We start from the raw sequence: 20,623 nt of genomic DNA on the forward strand, positions 1-20,623 counted from the left end.
TGAACCACACTTGACTATGCAATTATAATATGATTTCTACCTAAAGAATTTCAATATATATTAAAATTATTATTAAAATATAAGAAACAACCAATTGAATTGCCTACACTGACCTCACACTCCCACTCTTAACATATATTAAAATTATGTGAAGTAATAGTAGATCGAGTGGTTGAGAAATTATGTAAAGTAATGGTAGATAGAGTGATTGAGGTGAGTTATTAAATGAAATGTTTAACTCGTATTGATTAGGCACCTCAAACACAACATGTTTAAGTCCTATTGATCAAACATATATTAAAAATAATTATACATCTTATTAATTTTAGAGAAACAACTAATATAAATATATTTATTTTTTTCAATGAAATTATAAATATATTTAAAAAAAATTCCAACTCGTCAATGAAATATTCTCATGATTACACTCCTTACGCGACCACTAATAAATTTACTTTTCAGTATAAGGCTGACCAAGGACGAAGCAAGGCCACAACTACATATTTTAGTTTTGACTAGATGAAGCCGCCAGCTTGGAAGATTCGAACTCCAAATCCCAAATTCTGGTAAAACCCGAGAATCAAGAGATAACGGAAGGATGTAAAAATAGAAAAACTTAAATACAACAATGTTGGAATCGGGCGACAAGATGCAGTATAAAGCTGGCGTATAACGCCCGAGAGCGTTTAATAATATATTTTATCTCGATCAGCCCCTTTCCTGGCAAACTGTGCACCTCTGGCCTTTACGGCGCACAAATCGACAAAGGATGCAGCAATTTACAAACCAGGTATGCAGTTCTGAACTGTCGATCTGTGAATGCGAAAGCATGTGTTAGGCCGTTTGGCTTCGTCCATGCCAGAATTTGCTGCTATCTTTTTGAAAGTGGCGAAATGGACAAATTTTGTTTATTTTTAGCTTCTTGTTTTAAAGAACGATGCAGAGGGTGTGAAGATTTTGGATGCGTTTGTGCGAATTGAAACATGAGAGAAGTTTTGTTCAATTTGAGACTGCATTTGTCGAAATTGATTTAAAACTTTTTTCAGAAGCAAATTGATTTAAAACTTGTGACTGAAGAGTCGGAACTTGTGAAAAGAGGCAAAATTGGATTTTATTTTGTCAAAATTGACGTTCAGGAGGTACTATACATCTAAATAGAAACAAAGTCTGTAGAGAAAACGATAAATTAGATAGGACATAGCATTCTGAAGCATTTTTATGTTAATCTTGGCTAGACGACGCGGCCTGTGCAGGCGAAGGCAAGAAAATTGAAGGAGCCAAAAGATTTTTAAAGAAATGCTAGTAAGAGATTGCAGAGATAGGGTTTGTTATAGTTATCTCTGTTTACGAAGGAGAGCCAATGAACTATGATTGCAGGAATTCACTCAAGCAGTTTAATTGCAATACCACGGGGATGGCCGTACATACTTATCAATGGCGACGGCGTGTGAAGCGAAAGCTGGAAGGTGATTTGGAACAGATAGAAGCTTCGACACTTGCAGAGGCGGAGACGGACATCGGGAATGAGTTGAATGCATTGAGAGAGGCCCTTCGGAGCCAACATCAGGCGATAGAACAACTGCAGAGTGAGCTAGAGGAAGAGAGAAATGCTTCGGCATCTGCAGCAGACGAAACGTTAGCTATGATTTTGCGTCTCCAGAAAGAAAAGGCTGAGGCGCAGATGGAAGCCTCTCAATTCAAAAGGTTTGCTGAGCAAAAACTTGCACATGATCAACAGGAATTGTTGTCCTTAGAAAATTTGCTCTATAGAAAAGATCAGGCGATTAAAGCGCTGGAGTTTGAGCTTCTATCTTTTAAGCATAGGATGTTGAGCCTTGGTTTTGACGAATTTGAGGATGGGAATATTAGGTCTCCTGAAAGGTCTGGGTTGAATGACAGAGAGGGCTGTTTCTCTACATCTGAATATTCTAACAGGAGGATAAATTCTAATACGGAGACAGTAGATAGCTTGGATTTCTGGGATGGACAGACAAGAGACTTTGTTCACAGTGATGCCAAGGAAGCAAAGAGTGGAAGGATATGTCTGGATAAATGGAGTGATGCTGCAAGTTCTTCGCGGCCACAACACGCCCAGGGAGATGCATTCTTTTCGGAAATTTTGCCGCGACATGGCTTCGATTGTGGTCCTTCCAATCTGCTGTTTTCAGACGACTGTTCTTGTTTGAATGAAGCAAAATACCTTAATTTGAATGGAAGGCATGGTTGCAATAAATTTGATGTTGACGAGGCAGAGAACATAGCAGTAGATGCCATTGAAAAGTCCCTAGCAGACGATAACCTAACTCTATGGGAATGTGTTGAGAAGTTGTTCCAGAGGGTGCAGCAGCTAGAGAAAGGGACACACAACGATCAGTTGGATATTGAATGGGTTGCAACAAGGAAGGTGCTTCAAAGAAATCTAACAGCCTATTCAGCTAGTTTGAGAGATGGGTCGAATAAATCTTTTCGAAGGCTTTCCAGCAAGGGAGAAGCTGATGAAGAAAGTTCAGATGGGAGTGATGGATTATCAGTTCCCAATGTCAACAGCTCATCTTTAGGAGAAAATGTTACTGAGTGTGAGAATGAAAGAGACAGAAAGTCTGGTATGAGTGATCTGTTTGAAGAACGAGATTCATCTTCCCAGAGACATGGCTCACACAATTTGACAAAGAAGGTGCTAGAAACCAAACCAGTGCCCAGTTCTGAGGAAGGATCGAAGTCCTGTCAGAGGCTCTCTGCAGAGGATGAAGTGGTGTCTGACAGTCTGATGGTCAAAGAGATTGTAGAAGAAACTGACAAATTGGACATGGTAGGCATGTTGACTCCAAAGGGGTCAATCTCCATAAATGCTTCTTTTACTCAACCTATGGATGATGAAAACAACATAAAATCTAGCAGAAGTGATGTTTCTGACCAAGAAAACATAACTACAAGGTCAATAAGATGCAACTCTCCGAAAGGGAATGGGGCATATAATACTGTCGTCAGCAAGGAAGTAATGTCTGTACATTTTGATGGCGACATATATACAGCAGGGCATGTTGTTGACAGTCATCCTGTGGAATTGAAGCCTGAGACTGAATATGATTCTGTCCAAGCTGAAGTTAAACAACTTATTCATAGAATACAGTCATTGGAAGAGGAGAGGGACTCTATGAGACAGGCAATTCAGTATTTGAAAAGACAAAATTCTCGTTTAACACAGTTGAACAAGATGGCGCCAGAGGGTTATGAAGGACAGACACCAGATAAAATCGACAATGTTACAAGACGGCTGCCTCCACCGGAAGGCTCGTCATTTTTTTCTATAATAAAGGTATCTTTGTTTTTTCTTCTAATGTTAATATAATTCTGTTTTCAGTAAGCTAAATTCTTTTAGCTTCTCTTTCTCTTTCCTGATTAATGTTTGTTCTTTCAATATCTTTCAACGCACAAAAGTATATAGTTATTCTATTCTATTTGTTGGCATGTATTTTCCAATTATGTTATGCTTTCTTTGTTTTGGAAAACTTACATGCATGGCCCAGTAAAATATTGGTTTGTACTGTGGTGCAAGCCTATCCACTCTGCTATAAGAATATATACACAAATCTCAACATTAGGTTCACCGTTCAATACACTCATTAGGATGATGGCTGTTGTTGCGGCTCTAGTTTTTATTGAATTTTACATCTGCAGGAGAGAGATAAACACAAGCATGCACCCATATATCAAAGACCTGATCTAAAGTGGAAACCCATAGCGGGGAAAACCACACAAAGATATATTCATTACCCTTGGCCAATCCAGTGAACACCAGTCACTTGAGGCTCTTTACAATGGAGACAATATGCCAGTTAAATAGGCCTCCTTCACATGAATATCATGTGCCACCATAAACCACTTACAGTAAACTGACCCTTGATTGAAGTAAGGTTAACCTAAGAATCCCACCTTTAAGTTTATCTGAGAATCTGGGATTGTTATAATAGCCCCCTTACTTGTATCACCTAAAGTCAAGTCTCAACCTTAATAGATGAATCCTTGAATCAAGGTCTTCACATGCAATATTTTCACGTCATTCCACCTGGCCTCAGTGTGCTTCTGCTAACGCTTGCTTCAACCACTGGAATTTCGTCACTGTTGTGTGGGAAGTTCTCCAGCAAAGACTTTCTCATTTTCAGTCTGTAGGATGGACTGCACAACAACAACTGCAAATTTGCTGCCTCTTTCATTCGTCATTCCAGCCTACTGGGAAACCATCATGCTTTCTGCATTAAATTTTAACCTAATGAATTCCATACACTTTCTCCATGGCTCCCATTCTCAAACCATTCTCGTGAGAGAGTCTAGGTCTACTTGGGCTTTGATACCCTATTAAATTCACAAGAGAAAATAGCAGAAATAACAAGCACACATAAAAGCCAAGATTTATGCTGGAAACCCTTTAATCAAGAAAACCAACTTCCAATAGATATATCTATTATCCTTGGCCAATCTGGCCATTCAATGCACTTTACAATGGAGACAATAAGCCACACACATTAAAATGGAGACAAGAAACCACTTAAATAGATGACCATGTGCTAATACTGTGTGCCACTGTAAACCACCTACAGTAAACCCACCCTTGACTGTGTCAAGATAACTAAACAGTTTTGATGTCAAAGAGAAAAATTGAAGGGAAATTAATTTGATGTATAGGTTCTTATTGTTGTACTTAGGCATCTAGGATAATATATAAAATTAAATGATGAGCAGAAGAAAGTTAGGCAAAAATTTAAGCACCTCTCTTTTAAATGGCAATGCCACTCAGACATGAAATAAGGTAGTCAACCTAAATTAGGGGGCATGCTAGCCATATTAGTAGTAAGTCAGCATAGAGAAGGTCGCATGATTCTAATACAAAAATGGTATAAAGAATTGAGACTCTCTCCTGATTTGTTCATTGCTTCATTATCATTGATCATTTCCATATATTTTTGCATCATTTTCTAATCTTTGGGCTGAATTAAAGTGATTTTGTATCAAAGATGTTGAAGAATCTAGGGCAGTTAGTTAACTAGATTCTTCTAGGCATGATAACTATTTGTGAGGTGTTTTCAATTTTTCTTCTTATTCCATTCTTCACTTATTATTATTAGAGTGTGTCTTCTTTAGTTCATCAAATAGCTACCAAAACAAAGAGACAGGAACACAAGATGTTGGCTCTCTGCCAGGGCCAAAATCTCTCCCTCTTGGAGAGGAAAACCCGCACAAAATTCTTCTTATAGAGATTCCAATTGACGAATACCAAGACCTTTGACCCTTGACCTATTGTGCCACTCCAAGACCAAGCACCAATCCTCTTCTTTGTCACTGCTGAGATCATCATCATGACTGCTCCTTCACCGAGATCACTGCTGCATCATGACTACTCCTTCATTGAGATCATTGCTGCACCGAAGTCTTCATTATAATCTTTCATGACTGTGATGACACCTTGATGTATGATGAGATCCTTTCTCTACGTTGAGACTGTGATCATCCTTGTTACCAGGACTATGACTGCATTGAGAACTTCACCGAGTATATGATTGTGTTCTTTTCACTGAGATCATCCTTGTCATTGTCATGCTGTGCATACATCACTGTAATACTTATGCCGAGAGTGTGTACTCCTATATCATTCATCCGAGAACCATAGATCCTTTCTCCATCCGAAATACTGTAATAATGTCTCCATCCAAGATTCCTGTAACACTTAACTTAACCGAGATTTCAGAGAGGAATGCGAGATCTTAAGACTGTGATTACTCACTGTAATCACCACCGAAACTTCAGAGACATCCGAGATTCTGTCTGCCTGCACCCATCTGAGATTTCAGAGACTTGTCTGAGATTCTGTTCTGCACTTTTGCGGATACCTTAGCTGGGTATTTATAGTAGTTCGTTCTCCATAATTAGCCGATGTATCCATTGAAAGTATGTGTCTATTATTTGAGCCGACTTGTCTTTTATGTATATTTGCAGGCCAACATGACTGTCTTCTTCATCGTTTAGCTTGCAGACTTCTTGTGCTTATCTTGGAGGATTGTGCTTGTCTTGGAGGGCCTTTTAGACTAGTAAACATTTACACATAGGCTGAAGAAGAGCTCCTTACACATGACTTTGATTCTTTGACTTTCCTAGACCTATGAAGTGAGCAAGAAACTCATTCTTATAATTTACAAAAATAATATTTCTTTTTCTTGACAAGTACAAAGATCAAAATTACATTTGTAAATACCAAACCTAGTTACACTTTTCTTCAACAAAAGAGTAGGATAATCTTGAGGAGAAGTGAGACATTATTGTCTAGAGGCAATATTTCATTGTTTTGGGTCATTTATGGTTGAATTTCTCCAATAGAAGGAAATTGTCTTCCATTGCAGCTTTGCAACCTCTTGTATGTCTTAAATTTCAGACATTAGAGAATGGTGACTTACATATTTAAGCATAAAAGGAGAATGCTTCATTTATGAGGTAACCTTATTGATTTTGTCATACATTGATGAATTTTTGCCTCATAAGGAAACTACCCATGATTTTGTTACAGGAAACCTAGTTTATGGGTGAGATCTATACTCGTAGAGAGGGTTGTTGGATAATTTTATGTATTATTAATAGTGTTTAAATATGAAGGGATAGTGATTTGCATATCATGTCAATGCCTTAGGGGCAACTGATTCTAAACATAGAACTTTTAGAAATCACCAAGGTTCTTTACTTGTAACTTGGAATGATCATAACTTTTGCATTTGAAGTTTATAGCATATTGTTTGATACTTAATTTTGGGGTATCTCAAAATATCTACATGTTAGCATAGTCAAAATTTAGTCTAGGCACCTCTACTGAAATATTGAACCTAATGGTTTGTGTGTGTGCTAAAATGAAAATTCCATTATTCCATTAGCCTACTAGTATATTGTTTATGAAAACATTACGACTTAAAAACTCTCTGACTTAAAAAAACATTGAATTCCATTAGCCTACTAGTATATTTATTGTTTATGAAAACATTACGACTTAAACCATAAAGTTGTTAGAAGCTATGCATTTCAGCACTTTTTATCCTTTTTGGAGGGTAGATGTGAATCATAATGTGGCCACTTTTAATTTCACATATGTGAGCTAAAGCAAAACAACACAATAGATAACCCAATACATTAGCTATTCTGCGCTCACTAGTGCACTCAAACCAAGAGACAAGAAACAATCAAACAACACAGATATTTCTGACTGCCAGAAAGTCGATAATGATCATTCCACTAGTTTGATACAGAGTAGATCCAAACTCTCACTTAGTCGCCTCTTATTCATGCCATCAAGTATAAATAGCTAACTTTTGTAGTGAGTTAAGCTACTTGGGTCCACAGGTTGACCCCCAAGCTAGTGTACTACAAATTACATTATTTTACATTACTTTTCATTACATGTCAGAGTACAAGCAAGATACTAGCGTGTTTAGCATGATACAATAAAAAATATACTAAAAAACAGGGATATGTGGGGTTTCTCACTCAAGTTATCAATCTGGGCTCAACTGTACCCATTATTTCCCAAAATAATGCACCAAGCACTTTAAATCTTTATCATTATTCTAATGTTAATAAAGAGTATCATTAAGGCAAGGATCTTCAATATCTATTTCATCAATTGAGCTATTCTCATCCTCGCTTGTAACTTCCTCTGTAGATTCCTCAAGTTCCAGGGGCTGCCACCTCTTATCTTCTCCATAGTGCTGAAAATGTTCTTTAAAAGAGAGATCTTGAGGATACTTTCCAACATAACTTTACCATAAATTTTTTAAATTAGATATTCATCAATGAGAACTAATGAACTTATTACCTGATGCATGTTCACAACTGAAATCTGGAATACAATGAACACAAAAGCGAAAAACCACGATCAAACAAGTACAAGAAACTTGAAGATTTATGATTGCGCAATGTTTCACTCTATTATTGACATATCTATATTTAGAGTACTCGAGAACTGAAATTGATATGTACATGCAAAAGTGACATACAAAGCTTCTATCTTTGCGCTTGTAAATAAAGCTCATCCAAAGAAGGAATACTTGGATGAGAAGAAAGATAAAAAGTTTTTATATATCCACTTCCCATCTATTGAATTATGGATAATTTTGACTTTGATTATGAAGTCTCATCATTTCCTTCCTTGTGAGAAATTTTTATTTTCCCGATTTCTGTTGATGGTATACCCTTTCCAATGAAAGATGTAATACTCTGTAGGTGTGTAGTTGGGTTTACAGTATGATCTTGTGTGTTTGCTGATAGTAGCATTGGAAGAACATCTTCTGAATGTTTTGTGCTTAAAAAGGGCAAAATACTATGAGGTCTAAAGGAGTTTGAACTTTGAAGTGGAAAGATGTTGAATGTCCTCCTTGCTGTATAACAGATCTTAAAGTAGTTAGTTGAAGCACTTGTGTAGAAGATATTTTGTTCAGTCATTTGGGTTGAGGTGAACCTTGAATAGGAGAAACTGCACAGATAATGCTGGGCATTGATGGTTGTAACTTTATTAGCTCTGACATGTGTGGGAGCAAGAAGTTGAGCGAATCCTTGTCAAGAGCAAGATAAGATTGCTTGTTGTATGAAGTCCTGCTTCCTGCTTAAGTGTGTAATACTCAATTTCTAGAGATTCCCATGAAGTGTCTGGAAAACTTCTAAGGGAGTAGAAGACTATGAGAGAAATCTTGAATGGCTGGAAGGAGAGATGTTGATTAAAGTTGAGATAATAAAAGCGGATGGTGCAGAGATGACTTTTGATTGAGTCCACAACATTGAAGGCTCATTGTCCAGTGGTGAAATAGTATGCTGTGTCTCAACTACCTATTGGGCTTGGCAAATTATCAATCAACTGTGTTTTTGAGAGACTGCAGGCATGAAAATAGGTCATAGTTGAGGTTGTCTTTACTAATGAGATTCCTCATGTTTTCTTTGATTTGTAATGTTGTTACTCTCTATAGGAGTATGTTGATTAGGGACAGATTCTGTTGACATAGGATGTTGATTATGATTGGGTGTAAAATGTGTTGTAGTTATGGGCACAAGGGTCAAATGTATGATGCCTTTTGCCTCAAAATCTAGCAGGTTTTGTGAGAGACCTCAAAAGACAAGGGTTGGACTAAGATACAACAATAGGGTGGAGGCCACTATCACCTCAACACTCGACCTTCTGCTCTTTAGTGGAATTTCACCATAAGGGAGGCTTCTCAATATAAGCCACCTAACAGATATTCTCAGGCAATAGCTCAAAGGTGACAGTTTTAATAGGCTCGGTTAGGGTACTTAGACTAAGAACAAAGTTTAATCCAATGTATTAAGGAATAGCGTACCCTTTAAGGAACCTACAAGGAAGGCCTATAGCCTAGGATTTGGATGATATGCTCCACAAGTGGCGCACTTAGGCATATAAGACCAATAAAAGGCTTGTAAGAAAGATATGATCAACAAAAATGGAGCCACAAGCCTTCAACAAGCCCTAAGTTGAAGCCTTGATGCTAGATTAAGGTTCCCTAGGGTAGAATTGCCTAGGGTTTGTGACATCAGCCCTAGGGAGGCTATTCCAACCATGCAAAATACATGATTTAGGTGCTACAAGGTTTAATTAACAAGAGCAACCTCGAAACAAATCAACACTTCAACCATAGTTGAATTTGGTCCTATGCCCTAGCCCTAACCCTAGTCCTAGCGGCTTGCCTTGAAGGGCTGAAATTGGTTAAGAGAGAGGAAAGAATGAATTTTTATTAGTTTTGACCATCTATGTGGAAGCAAGTGCTTGCAAACTACTTGGGTAATGGAGTCTAAAGGAAAATTACTATGGAAATATCAAACCCTTGAAAGGAGTAAGGGGAGAAACCCTAAGTTTCCACTTTTAAAACCTTAGCTATATTTCTATACGGAGATAGAAGCAAGAGAAAAGCTCTCTAGGAGGTTCTCAAGGGATGTTCAATATTCTTAATTAAGCATGCAACATTTCACCAAAATTTTCATACAAAATATGCATTTAGACAAGGAATATAGGAACCCTAGCAAGGAAATTGCATACCATAACCACAAAAAATATATTAAATAATAAAAGTACTCACAAGATACCAATGAACAATCCTTCATTATCCCAAATTGACATCTGCCTAAAAGACTAGCCTCCAATAGCAAAATATCCACAAAGATAACATCTCCACAAGAGTAGCAAGATACAAGAGCTAGGCGGAAATCTTCTAAGAGGGCGAAATAGTCTACCAGTAATGATGAAATAGTGAGGTGACCTTTTATTTATATGAGGATTACCTCACCTAAATTTATCGAAGAATCCCCTAAAACAAGTTTGATAATGAGTAAACATAAGTAAACCTTGGATTACATGCCAACCTACCAACTCAACATGAAATTATGCCGAAATAGACCCACACGTGTGAGCCATAAGCCTCTAAGATGATGTCATGCCATTTTTGGGCTCAAAAACTATGTGATGAAGAAGAGAAAGTTGAAGATGTCTCCAAGCATCATAATCATCCATCATTTGAGGAGTAGTTCTTAAATCCAACCTTAAAGTAGCTCAAAAGGTCCTAAATCAAGCTTGGGTGCCCCCCATGTCATCTCCATGGGTCTCCAGGGGTCAACGCAGAGCCTCTTTTCTCCACCATTAGGGCTCCATTAGGTGCAACAAGCCCTCCCTAGTTATCTCATGGAAGACCATCCTGATTCCTCATAGGGGCTCTGAAACATGGCCTTCCCATTAGGCAGTGTTAAGGACAGCTTGGGGTCATGTTGGGTCCAATGGTGCAATCATCAAGAATCCTCTATGTTAGGCGAAAGAAGATCAATGTCCTGGGTCTTGGGGGAACTTCGGATTGTGCGTCAACTGCTCAATTCATCATATATTGCCTAATGCTCTGCTGTAAGTGGGAAATGCTGCATCTACTAAGTCATCCACCTCTTTATAGGGCTTAGGCACTTGTGGGGTGGGTGCCCTCAAGGCCTGTGCTGTTGTGACCACTTGGCTAGACCAACTTAAACTCAAGTGAAAGCAACTATTCATTAGAGACTAAGATCATATAAGCATCTAAGTGGACCAAACTTGTATGTTAAGGGCATATAAGATCATATAAGCATCTAAGTGGACCAAACTTGTATGTTAAGGGCATTTTAATATTTGAAACTGGGATCACCTTCCAATATCTAACTAGACCAAGTATTGTAAAGGTGTTTCCTACCTTGGTAGGGGTGGCTAATAGTCAACCCTATTAAGTGCTTCCAGCCCCCAAGGGGAGGTGGCATTTCCAAGGTTAACCCTTCAATCAATAGGTGTTGCTATAAATAAGTGACAATGGAGGGGAAAGGCTTCATGGCCAAGTCCCATGGTCAAAGGGACCGCTAATGGAGGCATGAGTTACCTTAATCAACTTGCTTTTTTCACCCCTCTAGTGTGCCTTTTACTTCTTCATAATTATGCTTTTATTTCAGGTGCATAGCTCAAGGGTTAGAGCTTGCTCTTTATGATATAGCATTCAATTTTACCCCTTAAGATGAGACAATTTATCACTCATTAGGTTTGGGACATGCAAGGGTTCCTTTTGATGAAATGGAGCATCAAGTGCTCAAGAATTGAGTGATGGCTAATGAGGAGGGTAGAGCTCATGCTAGGATTTTGCCCATGCGCTAACTCATGTCTCAACCATCTTTTTCATTTTGATTTTCTTTTCTTTCATTGTAGAGATATTATGCTTTTCTATTCTTTTAGCTGCATGAACCTCCAGGGCATTGTTTTCTCGACCCTACTCAAGGATGTGGATAAGAGGGTGCTAAATACCAATGAACCAATGGCAGGTTAGACTAGAAGAATGGAGATGGTATATAAGGGGTTTATAATGTGACATGGAAAGTGTCAAGTATGGTGTAATGGAGAATGGACATGCTATTTCAATCTAGGTTTGTTAATTTTAGATAACAATGGTATGTTCTATGCTTAGCACAATTTACTTCAATGTTCCTTTAGCAACCCAATAACAAATTCCAATTATTTCTAATTGCAATCAGATAAACCATTAATCACATTGATAGTAAATGCAAATAGAACATAAAATAAATGTAGAAAACAAGAGGACACTGGATTTGGCGGATGCCAGGGAAAAACCCCAATGTGGGGAAAACCCTTTGATCAAAGCTTCTTATTATTATTCAATAGTTCAATAGAGAGAGAGTACAAAAGTCAAATTGATAAGCCCAATTCAAAGTCAAATCAGCCCTGTCAAAATTTTGCAGTCAACTGTAGTCAAACTTCAACCCTAACCAGAAAGTCAACGTTGGTAAAACAATAACAATTCTTCCTTGAAGTAGCTCGGTCTTCCTTGGTCAAACTTGGCCTGATCAAGAGGATAAATTCAGCGCAAAACAACTCGATCAAACTCGGTCAAAGGAGAGAGAAAAATGTTGTAATTTTATGTGGTCAAACAACAGTGAAACCTGAAGTCAACACAAGTCAACCAACCCAAAATTCCTTGATTTTTGTGCCCAACAATGCGGCTTGAGAAAACCAAATCTTTGACCCAAAAACCGAAGTCAAAATCAGTCAAATGCACCTTGGTCAACATTGGCAATCTTGTTCCTGAAGACAAAAATTCAACTTATAATTCAGCCCAGAAACACTGTCCTCCTAGCCGCATGTGTGAGAGAGAAAGAGGCTTCCCAAGAGCTGTACGAACCAATCTAATGAAGAGAGAGGAATGTGTGAGTTATGGATGTCCAAATGAGGTGTGGGGTCTCTTTTATTTATACACTTCGTTGTGGGTGAAGAGACACATCCATTAGGCTTCTTGAGCCTACATTAAGTTGAGGCCGACCTAAACAATTTGCACATGTGTTGTCATAAATTCAAAATCACACTTTTGCTTGTCCGAATGAGATGATCTTTATATCAATCTTGGACCTCTCAAAAAGAGGAATCTAATGTCATCATCATCTCCATCAAATGAGTTGTCCCAAGGTGGAATTTGGCCCTAGTTGCCAATTTTAACTCTCCCTCTCAACTAGGGAGAATTCCACCTGCCAATCCCTCTGTCGTCATTATGCCATACTGTTGTCATGTACCATCTCTGTGATCTCTGCTTTGTTGAACCATGAAGAAATAATGAAGAAGAATTGATTAAGACTCTCCAAAAGTCAGTCCAGAGGTAGAACCTCAAATGATCCTAGATCAAGTTGTTGAACACCATGCATCCTAGTCACAGGGTGTACGACAATACACGATGCGTCCATCAGTAGTGGTATGGCTCCTAACCACTTTTTCCAACTCATTGGCCATATGAGAGGTACTTCCCATGAGTCCCAGACTCCATGGATAGGATGTATGTTGGGGCATCGATAGGAGAAGGTGAACCACTCATCCTATGCATATGTCAACTATAGGGGGAGGTGAAGCACTCACCCTACATACATGTGTCCGAAATCGTAGGGGAAGGTGAACCACTCACCCTACACACATGTCAACCATCATGGGGTGTCATAGGGGAAGGTGAACCACTCACCCTGTACATAGTGCATCACTAGAGGAAAGTGAACCACTCACCCTATGGTCGCTCATAGCTCCAAGAAGTACCCCAAGCCCCTAAGAGCTCCCAGAGCTCAGTGTCCAACGCATGCGGGACCCTCATAGGTGGGTCTTTCCACGACTCCAAGTCTCTCACGGAAGGCTAAGAATTTGACCTTCCCTAAGGGCTTCGTGAGAATGTCTACAACCTTCTCATCCGTCCTATTGTGTTGGAGCCTTATTGCTCCCCGTTGTACCATATCTCGGATAAAGTGGTACCTGATATCAATGTGCTTGGATGTTTAGTTTAGGTATGTTCTATGCTTAGAGCAATTTAATTCAATTTTCACAGTTAGCTCAATAACCTTTCCAGTTTAGCAATCACATCAGCATTAAAGTAAACTGCAGATAGAACATAAACATAAATTACAGAAAACAAGCCAAGACAAGAGGACACAAGATGTGGCGCTAACCAGGGACAAACCCCAATGTGGGGAAACCCTTGATCAATTCTTCTTATATGTTCTTCAATAGTTCAGCAGAGGGAGAGAGAGATAGTACATTTACAACAGAAGTCAACACTTTGACTTATCTAGATAAGAGCATAGATCATCTCTAAGAAGATGATACATGAGATCAGTTGAAGAGATGCTACTTCAACTGAGTCTCCAAGGTGACTCCTTCACCTATCATTGTGTTGCATCTCGTCATCATGTTGCACCTCACCATGCTGCACCATGCTGCACTACTGTCCCAGTGTTTGGCACTGTTGTACCTCGTGCCACTGCTGCACCATGCTATCGCCCATGTGCTTGCTGTACCATGCTATCACCCATGTGCTCGCTGTACCATCGCTGCTGTGTGTACTTGGTGCACCATTGCTGTTGTGTACTTGTTGCACCAAGTACTATATTGTTGTCCCAATGTACTTGCAACACTATGCTTGCTGCTATCCATGCTTTACCATGCTTTTGTTGTCCATGCTTCACCATGCTATTGTTGTCCATGCTTCACCATGCTACCGCTGTCCATGCTTCACCATGCTTGCAGCTGTCCCATGTGTCATCATGCTTGCAACTGTCCTATTTGCTTGCTCCACCAAGCTTCATTGCTGTCCCATTGTCATCATGCTTGCAACTGTCCTATTTAGACATGATATACCTTGCTGTCCATGTATTGATCATGTACAACTATACTGTTGTCCCACTGTAACACCTACAGTGCACATTTCCATGCTGTCACCTACAACACACTTAGATTTCTCCTGCAGATCTTGGCTATGCTTGACAGCAGATTAGGACTTTCGTTTGTTAACGTATAGGAGCTCCTCTTGATTGTAGATTAGGCCTCCTCTCCTAGCTGCGTATAGGTCTCCTCATTTGCTGTGGATCTGGCCTGTCTTTGTTGCAGATTTAGGCCTCCTTTAACTGCAGCCAGACCACTGTTTTACCGGCCTGTCAACTCGGAAACCTGGTCAAACCGAGTCATTATTTACGACCAGGCCAAGTAACCGGCTAGGTTGGCCGAGTCAACAATGACCAGGCTAGTCATCCAATGACCAGGCCGAGTCATGTTGACTCGGTCAACCAGGCTCCGTCATGACCAGTCAATGAAAACCGGCTGGGCAGTAAATCATGTTTTTTTTCAGTGGATCATATTGCATGTTGTGAGTTGCAGCAATTTTATGACAGCAGTTCCTTCATTGAAATGCGTGAATTTCTGTGTGCATCCTGTTATACTCATTGAACTTTCCTTCCTAAAGCTTATGGAAGTTATAGTTGCTTATAGAATCCCATTGAATTACCAATTAAGATTTCAGTTCCTCTGGCATCAATGTTCTGTTCCTTTATGCAAGTCTTTGTTTTTTATTTACAAATTACAGCTCAAATCTATGCCTGTTACAATCTGTTCTGTTTCAAACATCAAGCAATGAATGTTAGAATTTAGAACCCAGAGCTCTTTTGCTGCACTAACAACAGATGTGGTAGAATGCTTTAGTTTTACAAAGGGTATCATCCAAGCTGAGTTTGCTGTCCATCATTTACATTTGGAGAGCATTTTTGGACTTGTTTTCTCCTTTCATCGGATCTGCACTTTGGAGGACTTTGCTTTTGGATGAGGTAGATAAGGAGATATCCTTATCTTGCTATTTCATTTTCCAATAAGATTGCCTTCCTAGACCTTTTTGGACGAAGATGACGTTGGTTCTTAGAGGCCACTTTGTTTGTTCATTCCATGGACATTTCTATAAAATGTCTCCCTCCTTCCATGTTTAGCTTTTCTTGTTTCTGACTCTGATCCAGAGCTTGGTCGAGATGATCTTGGCTCCTCTGGCAGTAGCCAGTAGTACTAGTATTGGAGTCTGGTCAGCATCACAGTTTACTTTTGTTGTAGAGGCCATTTCTAGCCTCCTTGGTTATTTGTATTTTGTTTTGAGTCTTTCACTTTGATCATGTATGACAGTTGACTATGTAGCCATTGGGTACCATTTTGATATAATGGATTGGTTCATGAGCCTACTTTGATCATATGTTGTCTTCATCTATATTATAATGCTATGTGTTGAAACATGAATGAAAATCTTTTATGGGCAACGACCGAGTCATTGAAATCGACTAGGCCGAGTCATTACCGAATCCTGGTCAGTCGGAGTCGATCCTCGGCCTGGTCGGAGTCCTGGTCCTGGTTGTAAAACACTGAGCCAGACCTCTCCCTTAACGGCTGCTAGAGCTCTCCTTCATCTGCGGCTAAGTCTCCTCTTGGATCTGTGGTTAGGGAACATCTAACTCAGTTGTAACCCTACCTTATATCTGCGGTTAGAGCATACTTAAGGCCTCCTTATGACAGTGGATTAGGGCAGCGTATAAGGGCTCCTTTGGACAGCGTATGAGGGCAGGTTAGGGCAGCGAATGGGAGCCTCCTTATTGCTGTTAGGGTATCCCTTTAGCTGCATCTAAGGGCTGTCTCAAACCCTTCTAGAACAACGTATAGATTAGGGCATGATAGGATTGCGTTAGGGTTTGCTGTTAGGCCTCCTTCACTGTGCTAGATCTCCCTTTCCTCCTACATCTAGGGTTTCTTCATTAGGATAGCGTAGAGCCTAGGGCACTCCCTCTAGATAGCGTAGAACCTTTCTCCATTAGGGCAGCATTATCCCTTAGGATCTCCCCTCTCATCGAAACCCAAAGACAAGTAGAGAGGAAGAGATCCCAAGTGAGTGTGTCCAAATGACTTTCAAGGCACCTCTATTTATATTAAAACATTGAGCACATGTGGGGTTTATTTGGTTGCTAGACGACCTTGACAAATTGTCCCATAACACAAATAAATTCATATCTCCATGAATACTTATCGGAATCGGATGATCTTTAGATCAATCCTACACCTCTCGATGATACGGATCCAAGAAAAATATTAGTTGCCATTAATAAGATGACCCACATGGAGTTTGGCCCTAGTTGCCAATTTTAACATTGGAGCAGTCGTGGAACACAGGATTCTCTGAAAGGCGAATCCCACTTTGGTTGTTGCAGAAGATCATGGTGGTATCCAACACGTGCTCAAATAGCTCACTGAAGAGCTTCCTCAACCAAACAACTTCACAATAGGCCATACTAGCAGCAATGTATTCGGCCTCAGCGGTGCTTAAAGCAACTGATTTCTGCTTCCTGCTCATCCAAGATATTGAAGCAGACCCTAAAGAGAAGCAACACCTAGACGTGCTCTTACGATCCACCACACTGCCAGCCCAATCAACATCAGTATATCCATGTAGCCTCAAATTCCTGGCAGTGTATCTCAAACCATAGTTGATTGTGCCACAGAGATATCTCAAGAGATTCTTGGCAGCAATCCAATGTATGTGATGAGGCTCGACCATAAATTGACTCAATGTATTCACAACGAAGCATATGTCTGGACGAGAGTTTACCAAGAACATCAGGGCCCCCACAAGTTGTCGATACTCAGAAGGATTTGCCAATGCGGGCCCAACAACACTTCCACATAGCTTCTTGAAGTTGAGTTCCATCGGAGTAGACACAAACTTGCATTCCACCATCCCACATCTCTCGAGTAGCTTCACAATGTATTTTCCTTGAGAAAGGAAAATCTCACCTGGATTTTGCTAGACCTCCAAGCCTAGGAAGTAGTGCATCAAACCTAGGTCCTTCATCTCGAATTTGGAAGCCAACTCCCTCTTGCATTGATAAATGAGAGGGTTTGCACCTGTCAGAAAAAGATCATCCACATAAAGGACCAGAATGAGAGGCCTGTCCTTTTCAACCTTGAAGTATAGGTTCAGGTCAACTTCACTCCTTGTAAAACCCAACTTCATAAGATATCTATCAATTCTCTCATACCAAGCCCAAGGGGCTTCCTTCAACCCATAGAGGTCTTTCTTCAACCTGCATACATGTGTCTTTCAATCTTGAACTTCGAACCCCTCAAGTTGCTCTACATAGACTTCCTCCTTAAGCGAGCCATGCAAGAAATTTGGTGTAGGCTCCATCCTTGAGAGGTAGCAAGAGAAATGATGGATTAGATAGTGGTGTATCGGGCAATCGGTGCAAATATCTCATCATAGTCCACTCCTTCCTTTTGAGAGAAGCCTCGAGCAACGAACTTGGCCTTGAACTTTTTAGCACTCCCATCAGCTTCATGTTTGATTTTGTAAACCATTTTGAAGTGACCACTGATTTGTCCTTGGGTCCAGGGACCACATCCTAGACACATTCTTCATGATCGATTCATATTCCTCATTCATTGCATCCTTCCAAACTTGGTGCTTCACAGCTTCTTCGAATGTACATGGCTCAGATTGAACAATGGTACTCATAGCAGCTAAGTACCCTTGGTACTTGTTCGGCTTCTTGCTTTCACGAAATGTCCCCCTTGGTGCAACATGTCTTTCAACATCTTCAAGAGTATCTTTGAGCCACAAAGGTCTCTTCCTTGAGCTAGAGGGCTCACTAGGAGGTGGATCAATGGGATCCATCAAGCCTTCAACATCGGGCATCAAATCATCTGTCGAAAATTCATCCTTCTTACCTGCATCGTCATCATTTCCTTTCCTAGGGATAGGAAGATCTCTGACTTTCCCTAGGGCAAAATCTTCATCGAAGGCGACATCATGACTTATTTCCACTTCTCTTTGACCAGACACATAGATTCTATATGCCCTTGAAGTTTCACTGCAGCTCACAAAAATTCCTTTCTTCCTAGACGCATCTAGCTTGTTTCTTTTTTCTTTCGACACATGAAATTATATGGGACAACCAAAAATTCTAAAATGAGAAACACCAAGTTTCTTACTGGTGAAAACTTCTTTAGGTGTCTTGAAGTCCAATGCTTAATGCGGGCACCTATTTTGAACATATACAATAGTGTTGGCAACTTCTCCCCATAAGAACTTCGGTAGGCCTTGGTCATGAAGCATAACATGAGTAGCTTCTATGATTGTTCGATTCTTCCTTTTGGAAACTCCATTTTGCTCAGGAGTATATGCAGTAGTGGTCTCCCTCTTAATGCCAGCTTCTCTACAATAGTCATTGAATTCATTTGACTCATCTTTAGTTCCATTATCGGTCCTCAATATTTTGATCTTCTTCCCTGTTTGATTCTCGACCAAGGCTTTGAAAGAGTGGAACCATTTGAACATTTCGTCCTTCTTCTTCAAGAAATAGATTCATGTTTTGCGAGAGAAGACATCCATAAAACTTTTATAGTACAAGTACCCCCCCAAAGATGTTACAGGCAACATACTTGATAGAGTAGAATGAACCAATTGAAGAATATCGGTGGTTTGAATTTCACTTGAAGGGAATGGTTCCCTTGTATGTTTTCCAGCTGCACATCCCAACCAGCTTGTCATACATCTCCTTAGATGTTTCCAAATTAGAAATATGGGCAACCAAAGGGTTGTGAATGGAATCAACAATAATTTTCTTAGCTTTGACCTCACCTTTCTTGTACTTTTGTTTTTGCAGCAACGGGTGGATTTGGAGGAGGCTCCACCACTCTTCCTTTTGACATAGTCCATAACGTCATTCTCTTCCATAGTCAAATCCACAAACATCTTCCATGCATGATAGTCAAATTTGTTCTTAAGATTGTCATCGGATTTGAAGTATGATGTAGTTGTCATTGAAGCTAGCTCAAAATTATTGTCCAACAACTTTCCTTAGTGATTGCTTTTCTCACTCTTGCTTGGGGTTTGTCTTCACCTGTGCTCTGATACTATATTAATTTAGATAACAATGGTATGTTCTATGCTTAGCACAATTTACTTCAATGTTCCTTTAGCAACCTAATAACAATTTCCAATTATTTCCAGTAGCAATCACATAAACCATTAATCACATTGATAGTAAATGCAGATAGAACATAAAATAAATGCAGAAGACAAGCCAAGGCAAGAGAACACCGGATTTGCCGGATGCCAGGGAAAAACCCCAGTGTGGGGGAAACCCTTTGATCAAATCTTCTTATTATTATTCAATAGTTCAACAGAGAGAGAGTACAAAAGTCAAATCGATAAGCCCAATTCAAAGTCAAATCAACCCTGTCAAAATTCTGTAGTCAGCTGCAGTCAAACTTCAGCCCTAACCAGAAAGTCAACACTGGTAAAAACAACAGTTCTTCCTTAAAGCAACTCGGTCTTCCTTGGTCAAACTCGGCCTGATAAGGAGGATAAATTCAACCCAAAACAACTCTGTCAAAGTTTGTCAAAGGAGACAGAAAATCGTTGTAATTTTCTGTGGTCAAACAATAGTCAAACCTGAAGTCAACACAGGTCAACCAGCCCAAAATTCCTTGTTTTTTGTGCCCAACAATGTGGCTTGAGAAAATCGAATCTTTGACCCAAAAACCGAAGTCAAACTCAGTCAAATGCACCTTGGTCAACGCTGGTCAATCTTGTTCCCGAAGTCTGAAATTTGGCCTATAATTCAGCTTAGAAAAACTGTCCTCCTTGCCACACGTTTGAGAGAGAAAGAGGCTTCCCAAGAGCTGTACGAACCAATCTGGTGAAGAGAGAGAGAAGAATGTGTGAGTGATGGATGTCCAAAT

General features: G+C 39.7%; 1 protein-coding gene across 4 annotated transcripts in view; it reads left to right on the plus strand.

Annotated features, from left to right (window-relative positions):
* The first annotated feature begins 487 nt into the window (after positions 1-487).
* LOC149231412 (uncharacterized) overlaps positions 488-20,623 on the plus strand; it is a 99,891-nt gene continuing 79,755 nt past the window's right edge. The window contains exons 1-2 of one of the 4 annotated variants that reach the window (XM_089379189.1): positions 488-790; positions 1,236-3,316. In XM_089379189.1, the coding sequence (XP_089235315.1) occupies positions 1,361-3,316 (1,956 nt within the window). In that variant the 5' untranslated portion in view covers positions 488-790; positions 1,236-1,360. The remainder of the gene's footprint in view (positions 791-1,235; positions 3,317-20,623) is intronic. The other 3 variants (XM_089379190.1, XM_089379191.1, XM_089379192.1) reach the window with 3 other exon arrangements.

This window comes from Pinus tabuliformis, chromosome J, assembly GCF_031772625.1.
Source record: "Pinus tabuliformis cultivar Carrire ecotype Pingquan chromosome J, CPIR1, whole genome shotgun sequence".
Classification (NCBI taxonomy): Eukaryota; Viridiplantae; Streptophyta; class Pinopsida; order Pinales; family Pinaceae; genus Pinus; species Pinus tabuliformis.